General features: G+C 61.4%; 1 protein-coding gene across 4 annotated transcripts; it reads left to right on the top strand.

Moving 5' to 3' along the window:
• The first annotated feature begins 268 nt into the window (after positions 1-268).
• On the top strand, positions 269-4439 carry LY6E (lymphocyte antigen 6 family member E). Of its 4 annotated transcripts, none has more exons than XM_082433561.1 (4): positions 269-427; positions 2819-2929; positions 3309-3428; positions 3515-4439. In XM_082433561.1, the coding sequence occupies exons 2-4, from the start codon at positions 2878-2880 to the stop codon at positions 3733-3735; spliced, it is 393 nt and encodes a 130-aa protein (XP_082289687.1). In that variant the 5' UTR covers positions 269-427; positions 2819-2877; the 3' UTR covers positions 3736-4439. The 4 variants fall into 4 exon arrangements, with proteins under 4 accessions (XP_082289687.1, XP_082289688.1, XP_082289689.1 ...); XM_082433562.1 differs by having other exon boundaries at positions 271-427; positions 2824-2929; XM_082433563.1 differs by having other exon boundaries at positions 303-427; positions 2803-2929.
• Positions 4440-9869: the final 5430 nt, after the last annotated feature.

Here is a 9869-nt window from a genome sequence, read left to right on the forward strand (position 1 = left end):
GACGGCTAACAGCCGGGCGCCAGGCGAGCCCGGGGCCCGGGCGCGGCGTGCTGAAGGCCTCTTCGCAGCCCCCATCCCACTCTGCAGAAGGGGTTCCGAGTACTGCCCCCTCGGCCTCCCCGGACGCATCCCCTCCCCCGAGCTCCACCTCAAAAGTGTCCGGCCACCTGGGGGCCTCCCCCACCCCTGCCCAGCCTGGCCGGGCTGTCGCGATACGTCCCCGCCCAAGCGGACCAGACGGACCGTCTGCTACGGGCCCTGCGCAGGGGTGAGGCTGGTGGGCGGGGCCTGGGCGCCAAGTCCCGCCTCCCGCACGCCCCCTGCGCTCGCGCGCCGCCTGGCCGCCCAGGAGAGCGGGGTTCCGCGGTCTCGGGCTCGGGGGCAGGCTTGACTGCGCGGCCGGGCCGGGGATCTGCGTCCGCCTGCGGTGAGTGAGGGCCCGGGCCGGGCGGGCGGGGGCGCGGGGACCGGGCCCTGCCCAGCGAGGAGGGGGAGCGGGCGAGTGGGGCGCCAGGGAGGCGGGAGAGGCCTGCGTGAGGCAGGGGGTCGGGGTTGCGAGCGGCCCCGGCCCCTGGGCGCCTCGCCTCCACTCCCGGCCCCCAAGCCTCCCGGCCCTCCCCAGTATTTCCAAAGGACGAGGGCGGGAGCGGGCGGAGACTGCAGCCGGGCGCCCTCCCGGGCTGGGTAGCCTAGGGCTGCGCAGGCGCCGAGGACCCATCGCCCAACTCTAGGGCCCATCCCCTGACCCCTCACATGGGGACTGGGGAGGGGCCAGCCTTCCTGACTTGAAGGGGCTGGGATCTTGGCGCGCTGGCAGGAAGGAGAGAGTTAACTGCCCTGGTGGGTCACCATGGGGACGGGAGCCTGCCTTGGGAAGAAGTGGAAGCACCTTGTTTGGCATGGATTACGCAAGTATATGAGGTGCCTAGGAGCCCAGCCCCCTGCGCTGGGCCACCTGGCCCCTTCCATCCCTGGGGTCCAGGACGTGCTCCTACCTCTCTTGCTGGCCCAGCGTCACTGAATGCCAGGCTCTCCCGGAGATCAGCCCTGTGAGCCTGGGGGAGGAGTGCACAGTCTGGGTCCCGAATGGCCCTGCCCGCAAACCCACGGGCTCCCCTCCGGGCTCCCTTCCGCCTGGCCCTGCTAATGTGGACACATTAGTATCCAGTGCCTGGACTTAGCCCAGCAGGGCGCACTTGGTGGGGTGCCTGGCAGCAGGCAGTGGGGATGCTGGCCGTGACCGCGGAGGTGCGCCCCAGAGCTTCCTTCAGGACAGCTCAGAGCTCCTCCCGCCGGAACTTCACTTTGTGGAGGAGGAAACCGAGGCTCCTTCCTCCCTAACTGCCGGGATCCCGGAAGAGGCCCCGGCTGGGCTTGGCGCTGTTCTTGGACCTCTGCAGCTCCTGCTCCCAACCCCAAGACGTCAGCCCCTGCCCAGACCTGAAGCCCATTCTCAGGGTCTCCAGCAGCCCCTCCCAAAATCTGTCCTCTCCCTGGCATTCTCCTTCCTCCCGGTGCCTGGGGACTAGCCCTTCCCCCGCCCGCCCACGGCTGTCCCCAGCAGAAGGTACCAGACTGCTCCTCCCACACGGCGCCTCCTGCAAAACAGAGAACCAGAACCCCAGCTGGTCGCATTCAAAGTGCTTTCTCCACCCACTGCCAAGGACCTCTGCCCAAGGGAGGGTCCTGGTGCAGGACAGCCCCCAGGGACTCACAGCCACCTGCCAGAGCCTGTGCCTGTTCCCGCTGGGGTGACTGGTGGCACACTGCTGGGTCTCCCTGAGCCTCCCCCAGCCACGAAGTGGGGGGGGGGGTAGCAGATACGTATGGGGTCATTGTCTTCAGCGTTAAATAACACAGAATGGGAGAGCCCCTCGCCCCTGCCCCAGCACAGAAGCTGCCCAGGTGGATACTCAGCTAGATATGCCTCATGCCCCCAGCCCATCTCTAGGTCCCCATGTCAGGCACGGAGCTGGCCCCTGGAAAGTTCTGGACGCAGGTCAGCTAATATTACTGGTCGCCATCCCCCCCTAGGGCCCTTGGACTCGAGAAATTGCTAAGAGGCCAGATGAGAATTCCAGGCAAGGCTTTACTGGGGCTCGAGCTGCAGCACAAGGAAGCAAAAACAAGGAACAGCTCCCGAGAGGAGCTACTTGAGTCCTTAAATGGGGTGACAACGGGGCAGATCTGTGGGTCAGGCAGGAGGCAGAGCTTAGGTGGCCTGTCCCCCCCTTGGGGGTACCGGGCAGGAATGATGTGCAGTGCCCTGCTTTTGCTCCCAGCACCTCAAAAACGTAGTCTGTGGCTTCTTGTCCCTGCGCCACTGTGCGTGGGCGCAGTTATTTTTAGTCACTTATAGTTTTTTCGTATCTTGTTGCTCTAGGGGACGTTTGTCCAGGTGCAAGCACTCTGATAGAGGATCCCAGGTCCCAGCCTGTCTCACCCTCACCCCCAGGACCGTGGGCAGGGGCCACTCCCTTGACCTCCCTTTCTGGGTGATTCTGAGAACCTTAATGATTTCCCTCATCTGGCCTCTAGTCCCAGCTCCCCCAGCAGCAAGTGCCACAGACTTGGGGAAGGGTCTCAGCTAGGAGTCTGCACTGAGCGAGGGGAAGGTTGGAAGCGGAGCAGAAAGACCCTCTGTGCTCTGGCCCTGCTGCTGGAAGCTGGCAGCCCCCCCCATCTACGAAGTGGGGACACCAGGCTGCCCCCAGGACCAGTGTCCCGGACCCCACTGGGAAGAGCAAGGCACTGCCCCTGCCCCAGGGCCCTGCACAAGGGGTGGTGAGCCCCGCCCTCCAGTGAGCTGTCTCTTTAGCGCAGGGCTGACTTCTTTGGCTTCGTGAGACCCCAGCCGGGACGCCAGTCCCCTCCAGAATGAAGGTCTTCCTGCCGGTGCTGCTGGCTGCCCTCCTGGGTGTGGAGCGAGGTGAGGTGCCCTGGGGCCCCAGGCCTCTGAGCGGGCTGTGCCCTCCTCCTGGACTCCCTCTCCCCTTTCTCTCCCGAGCGGTGCCCATGTCACCTACTCTGTGCCACCTCACAGCTTCCTCTCCCACGGCGAAGCGGTCCCTCCTACCCCCGCCCCCACTGGCGGCTCAGCCCTGCCTGGACACTTGGGGCATCGCTGGAGCTCCTCCAGAGCCAGGATCTGGTGTCCTTGTCTTCTGGGTCTCCAGCCCGGGCCCAGGATACCGTAGTTGCTCAGCCAATGCCTGCCCAAGATGGGGTGTCCTCATGCCTCTGGGTCCGGGCTGGGAGGGGACACAGGAAGACTCCTGGGCATGAGACAGGCATCCCTCCTTCTGCAGCCCACTCCCTGGTGTGCTTCTCTTGCGTGAATAAGAACAGCAACTGGTACTGCCTGAAGCCCACCGTCTGCTCCGATACAGACAACTACTGTGTGACCATCTCTGCATCCGCGGGCATCGGTGAGTGCAGACGCAGGCCAGCCAGGCTTCCCCCACCCGTCCTGTCCTCTCTGCCCCTCCACTCACAACCTCGTTTTCCTGTGCAGGGAACGTGGTGGACTTTGGCTACACCCTGAACAAGGGCTGCTCCCCGATCTGCCCCATCCCGAGCGTCAATCTCGGCGTGGCGTCCGTGGGCACCCACTGCTGCCAGAGCTTCCTGTGCAACATCAGTGCAGCCGACGGTGGGCTGCGGGCCAGCGCCACTGTGCTGGGCCTCGGGCTCCTGCTCAGCCTGCTGTCGGCTCTGCTACGATTTGGCCCCTGACCCCCGGGACCCTGTGCCCGGCCCAGACTCCCAAAGCTCAGGAAGGAAGGAAAGCCCAGCTCCTCCCAGACCCAAGAGGATCTCGAAGCCCCCTCCCCTAGACTCCTCACCCTGCTGAGCCCACCCTCTAGGCCCTGGGTCCCCACAGGCAGGCCTGCCCCCTGCACCCACACACCTGCCGGCTGCCCTTACTTCCCGGTCAGCCTTCCAGGGGGAACCTGGGAACGGAGCCTGAGGGCCCCAGAGTCAGAACCACGTCCCAAGGACATGCTGGCAGGGGCACCTGGTCCCAGGCCTGCGCCTGTCCAGGCCCTGTCCGCCCGCAGGTGCGGAAGATGTGCTGTGTGTGCAGGCGTGTGGTCTGTGTGCCCTGCCGGGCACGGGTGAGTGTGTGGCCAGGTCTTGGCCTGAGTGGGGGGAGGATGGGAGTAAAAGCCTCAGGAGCCCGGCATCCGCAGCCCCTAGAGCCCCAAGCGCCAGCACAGAACCCCTTTCCCCTGGCGTCTCTGCACGCCTCATTTCACTCACTTCGAGGGCAGCCTTTAGGAAGACAGGCCTTCCACTGTCCCCAGGTCTAGGCTGCTGACCCAGGAATCTGCTCCCAGCTCAAAATCCAGCTGCTCTCGGGCCCCCTCCCTCCACCGCCACACTGGAGCCCTCCTGCTGCTTCGGTGCCTCAAATAAACACAGATGTTCCCACCCTTTCCCGCTCTAGGTGTGGCCCACAGCCTGAGACCGCCCCTCCCATCAGGGTCCTACTGAGGGGGGGGGCAGCAGAGATGCAGAGCCACAGGTGTAGAGGGTCTGAGGGGCCCCACCCTGAGGCCCACTGGGAGGCAGTGGGGAAGAGGGTCACGGGAGACCACAGCTAGCTGCCCTCGGCCGGGCAGGGTTGGGAAGTTTATCCTCCGGACAGGACTGGACTGGACAGAGAAACTAGCAGAGGTCAGCCTGCTTCTGGGTGGAAGGCAGGACCCTACAGAGGGAGGGATGGGGTTGGGCGGGAGGGGAGGGCACCCCCCAGCCGGGGTTCCGGGACTTGGGTACGGGGTGCCTGGGCCAGTCAGGCTGAGGAGGACACAAAGCATGGTGGGGAGGGGGGCAGGAGCTCAGTAAGTGGGTGAGTGAGATGTCCATCCCAAGGACCTATGGGAGGAGTGGGGGGGGGCTCCCCTGGAGAAGGCCTGGACCCTGGCTGGGGGGCAGGGGTGCTGCTGCCCGAGCCGGCAGCCCTCGCTGCTACAGGCCTACTCCCCCGGCAAGCCCAACTGTGGTCTGTGGCTAAGCCAGGGGTTCCCAGCGTCTGCACTGGGGGAGTGTCTGAGTTCTAAGCCAAGGGGATTCTTTGATTGGGCTGGTGGCCGAGGAGCAATGAACCAAGGGCTGCAGCTGGGCGCCTTGCAGAGGGTGCTACGTTTATCCTTCAGGATGCTGTCGTGTCTCCTGGGTGGTGGGAGGGAACACAGCAGGGCTGGGTCCAGGCTGGCCAGAAGCTCCGATGTGCCTGGGTCCAGGGTCCAGGCATCGCTGTGCAGCAGGGCGGGACAGTGGTCCCTGCGAGGGCTCGGGTTGTGGCCCACATCCCGGGCCCGGGTCACAGGAGCAGGTGAGCAGCTCTGCGCAGAATGGGCCCCGTGACACACATGAATACAGTGTCCTCGTCGTCACTGCCACCAAGGGGGATGCCAGCCAGCCCTTGGGGTTGAGCGCCAATGCGGTGATAGAGCTCAAGGGAGGGACGGGAGGAGTGGTCTGCCCCAGGAGATCAGGACGACAAGGGGAAGGAGACCCAGGCCCAGCCAACATCTTGTGGAAGGGTCCAGAAGCACATCACGGCAGTCTGGTTGAGACTCACGGGGTGGTAGAAATGTTGAGATTCACTTGAGTGGATCAGACCAGCATTAAAAACCAAAGCAAGGAAAAGAATTCAAGGGGATGAAATCAGAATGTCCCCCAGGAATGCTGGTTACCCCTGAAGTTCAGAGTCCTGTAAACAGAATGTTGCAGGGACTTCCCTGGCGGTCCAGTGGTTAGGAATCTGCGCTTCCACTGCAGGGGGCACAGGTTCAATCCCTAGTCTGCTGTGTGGTGCAGCCAAAAAACCCAAAAAACAACAGAAATGCTGCCCACCATTCCAGTTCCACGAGGATTAAATTGCAACCCACTGCAGTCGCCCACCAGCAGTGTGCCCTGAGGCGAATTCATGATAGGGAAAAACAAGAGGAAGCATGCTGTGCTTTGGATGTGGGCCCCTAGTTAAGATGTGGATCTAAGGGAGAATTTCAATGACCCCCGATTCTTGCATCTTCCCATACATAGAAAGCACTAAAATCATTAACTTGAGATGTCTGTCTTTTGTGATTAGTAGTAATCTTTTACCAAGATGTATGCTTGACCGCCTGTATTTCCCAATCAAGAAATTCATATATATCCTGGCTCCCCTACCTCTTCGGAGCTACTGAGAGGCTGTCTCCCAGGCTAGAGTCCTCGGTAAAGTCCCCGCAAAAAACTGAAACTGTGTAAGCAGATAGGTTAGGGGGTCCCCAGAGAAAGAGAACCAGGCATGGCTTTCTTGACATAAGAGAAGCCATTTTGGCCTAAGCCATTTTGTGATCCAAGCCTGGCCGCAATGCTTGCCCTTGAACAGGTCTCGGTGATCAATGATCTTAAGGGAACAAAAGAATACAGGAACAGAGGAAAAGCAGTCAAACAATAGTGCAGTGATGAAGCGGAGTCCTAGTGCCTCCTCAAGGGATAGACATTATCTATCTTTGAGTTCTGTGAGGAACTAAGGCCCCCACCCAGGTGGTGGGTGGGGGATGATGATGTCCCTTCTGACTTCAGTCAACCCAAGCCTGAACTCTGCCAACCTTTGCCCCGATTCTATACTGAATAATCCTCTGCTCAAGCCCCTTCCTGAATATGCACGGACCCTTAGCTTAAAACTTCCCCAGTGTCGCCGTTGGGGAGACTCTGCTTTGGGTGAGATCCCTGGTGTTCTCCTTACTTGCTGCCCGTAATACATCCTTCCTTCTCCTGCTCTTTGGCATGGTTGTGGCTTTTGGCTCCACACCTACCAAGAGGTGAGCGCAGTTTTCAGGTAACAACTGCTTTCACATTGTGCATTTTGTTTGCTTTGTTTACTGTTGACAGTCCCCACATAGAATGCATCCACTGTGTTGTTCACTCAAAACAAATCACAAGCAGCTTTGCTAAAAGGACTGAGACCAGCAGGGTGGGGCAGTGGTGGTGCTAGGGACAGAGTGAAGGGACAAAGTAGGCGATTAAATAGTTACTCCCACTAAGGGATCATAAGTAAAGAAAAAAGTATGGGAGAACCCTGTAAGTTAATGATCACGCCAGAAAGCAGGCTTGCTTAGCATCGAAATTAAGCAGGCTTGCCTAGCAACAAAACCATGCAACAGAAGCACAAGACATGCCCCAAACAATGGTGGGGCAAGACCCACATCCTGCCCAGTGAGGTCAGTAAGGTAGTGATTCCTAGCACATGCTCGTCTGCGCACACTAAAAAAAAAACTATAGGCAAAGGTGACGTTCTGCTGCAACCTGAGATGATTTACCTCGTTTCAGTATATGTTACCACCTTTTTGCCCATTTCCATAGCACCATGACAGTCCTGGTTTGACCATGTAGGGACGAGAAAACTTCCCTGCCTGACGTGGGGGAGGAGCTGATGATGGAAGTTTGAAGTCTACTCAAGAATGAGGAGGAAGGTGGTCTTCTTCCCCTCACTTTTTCTACATTATAAAAATGTAGCCACCCAGCTTTCATCACGGCGCTCCCTTGCCTGCCCGCTTGCATCTCTCACAAGCGTCCTATACTAATAAACCTTTTCCTTACCTGTCACTGCCTCTCGCTGAAGTCTTTCTGCACTGAAGAACCTATGCTCTACTGAGTCCCAAAACGCGTTCTGTCGTTTCAGCGGGGCCAGGCCAGAGGAAGATGCACAGGTGGACTTGACCATCACAGTCAGAAGTTTGGATTTGACTCTGGGGACACTGGGAGCCAGGGGGCGGCGGGGGGGGGGGCAGTGGCAGGACAGGTATGTAACAAATGCGTTCCACTAATGCTAACCTCAGCTTCCATCTCTGTGTACTGACTATTCTGCAGGTGATATTGATCTGTTATACTCTTCCCACAACTACAATGAGAGATGGTTACCTCCAGGTTTCAGAAGTGAAAACCAGGGCTCAGGGTTGAAGCCACTTGTCCTACTGGGTCTATGACCCTGGGGGTACCCAGCATTTCCTCTGCTCCGGGTTGAAGGGCAAAATCCCTTGAGGGCTGGGTTCAGAGGCAGCTGGACATCCTGGGTGCGGCTGGTTCCGGTGGGGGGGTTGGGGGAGGCTGGAAGGCACAAGCTGTGCAAAAGCAGTGGGAGGCTGGGTGGGGCTGGGTGGGGCTGGGCGGGGGAGGAGCCCAGGGCTCTGAGTTTCCATTTCCTACAGCCTGAGGGAGGGCAGGGAGGGAGGGGAGGGAGGTGAAACCCCAGGAGAGGGCAGGAAGGGGAACGAAGCGACAGAGGGGAGGGGAAAGGAAAGCTTTTCTCGGGCTCCGCCCGGACTCTCGCTCCCCCTGGCATCTGCCCGGGCTGCAGGGAGGTGCCAGGCGCAGCACTGTCTGTCCCGGGCACACTCTGGCCGGGAGTCTGGACTCTAGTCTCAGTGCCCAGGGGCCGGAGTGATGCCTGCCATTTCTCCGTAGAGAAAATTCAGCTCCGTGCGGTCTGGCCCCTGCCCCCTCGCCTGCCCCTCCCAGGCTGCTCGGTCTGCCGCCTGACCCAGCTGGCCTCCGGGACGAGGGGGTCCTGCCCAGGGTCTGCCCTCTCCCACAACGCTCCTGTGATGCCCATGGCCCGGCCCGGGAGGGCCCTGCGCCCCCTCCTCCCCAGTCCTTGGCATCACCTTCATTGCCCCGCTCCTGCCCTCCTGTGACCCAGGACCCAACCTGCTGGCGGGGGCCCCTCGCAAAGGCTACCTCACGGCCCGGCCTGGGCTTGCCCTGCCGGAGCTTTCAGAGTTCCTCTGGTCCCCTGGCTCCCCCCGGTCTGGTGCCGTTGGCGGGGGGCGGGTGGGAGGTGCGGGCACCAGACCATCCCCAGGGCTGGTGACGGAGCCACAGCACAGATGGACCTCCCTTCTCTGAGCCCCACCCACGGGTGCTTTCTGGGACCCCTTGAATGGAAGGTTAATAACCTCAGGAGAGGGTGTATTCTGGGAGGACGGCTCCCTGGAGAAATCTGAGTGACACGATGAAGTCCTGGGAAGGAAAGCATTTAAGGTCGGGTGGAAAGTGCAGGAGGAGCGCTGCTCTAGGTGCCCGAGCTGCTGGGACTTGGAGACTCTGAGTTAGCCGGCGAGGCGCCGTCCCCTGGCGGCCGCGAGCGGAACACGGACGACGGGAGCGCCAGGCCGCTGGGGGGGCGTCTGCCCTCCGCCCTCAGCCCTTCCGTTTAGCCTCCGGGGCAGAGCAGGGCGGGGCTCTCCGCGGGCCCGGGGGGGGGGGCCCAGGCTGGGCGGAGCCTCCCCACCACGGCCCCCAGCCCCACCCCTTGCGGAGGTCGTCTTCCTACAGGTCCCAGCCTTCAGTCAGTCCGTCCATCCCGCTTTTGGCGAGGAAGACTGTCCTGGAGCAGCCCGCGGGGCTTCATCGTAATATTGAAGGAAAGTCTACCTCTTCTAACAGGTGGCCTCCTCCTGAGGGCTAGAGGGGACGCCAGGCTGAGGGTCCCCAGCCCCCGTCCCTCCCCCAACCCTCAGCTCCTCTGCTGACAGCCCCCCTGCTGACAGCTCCCCCAGCCTGAGGACCCCCCCCAGGGAACTGGAGAAGCCTGTGGGGACACAGGCAGCCAGAGGATCAGGCACCCGCTCCCAGCTCACCTGAGTCTGGGATTAGCCAGAAGATGTCCCTGAGCTCTGCCCCCCAGGCCCAGCTTTCACAAGATGCCCCGTCCACCCCTCACACACACACACACACACACACACACACACACACACACACACTCCCAGGGTCAGGACTTGGGACACTGATAGCACCCCAGGCCTGGACAGGGGGTGGGCAGGAGAGGGGCTCAGAGGCTGGAAGGGTGGGTTCCAGTGGCTCTCACCCTACTG

The sequence above is a fragment of the Balaenoptera physalus genome (assembly GCF_965194825.1).
Source record: "Balaenoptera physalus genome assembly, chromosome: 17".
NCBI classification, from domain to species: Eukaryota; Metazoa; Chordata; class Mammalia; order Artiodactyla; family Balaenopteridae; genus Balaenoptera; species Balaenoptera physalus.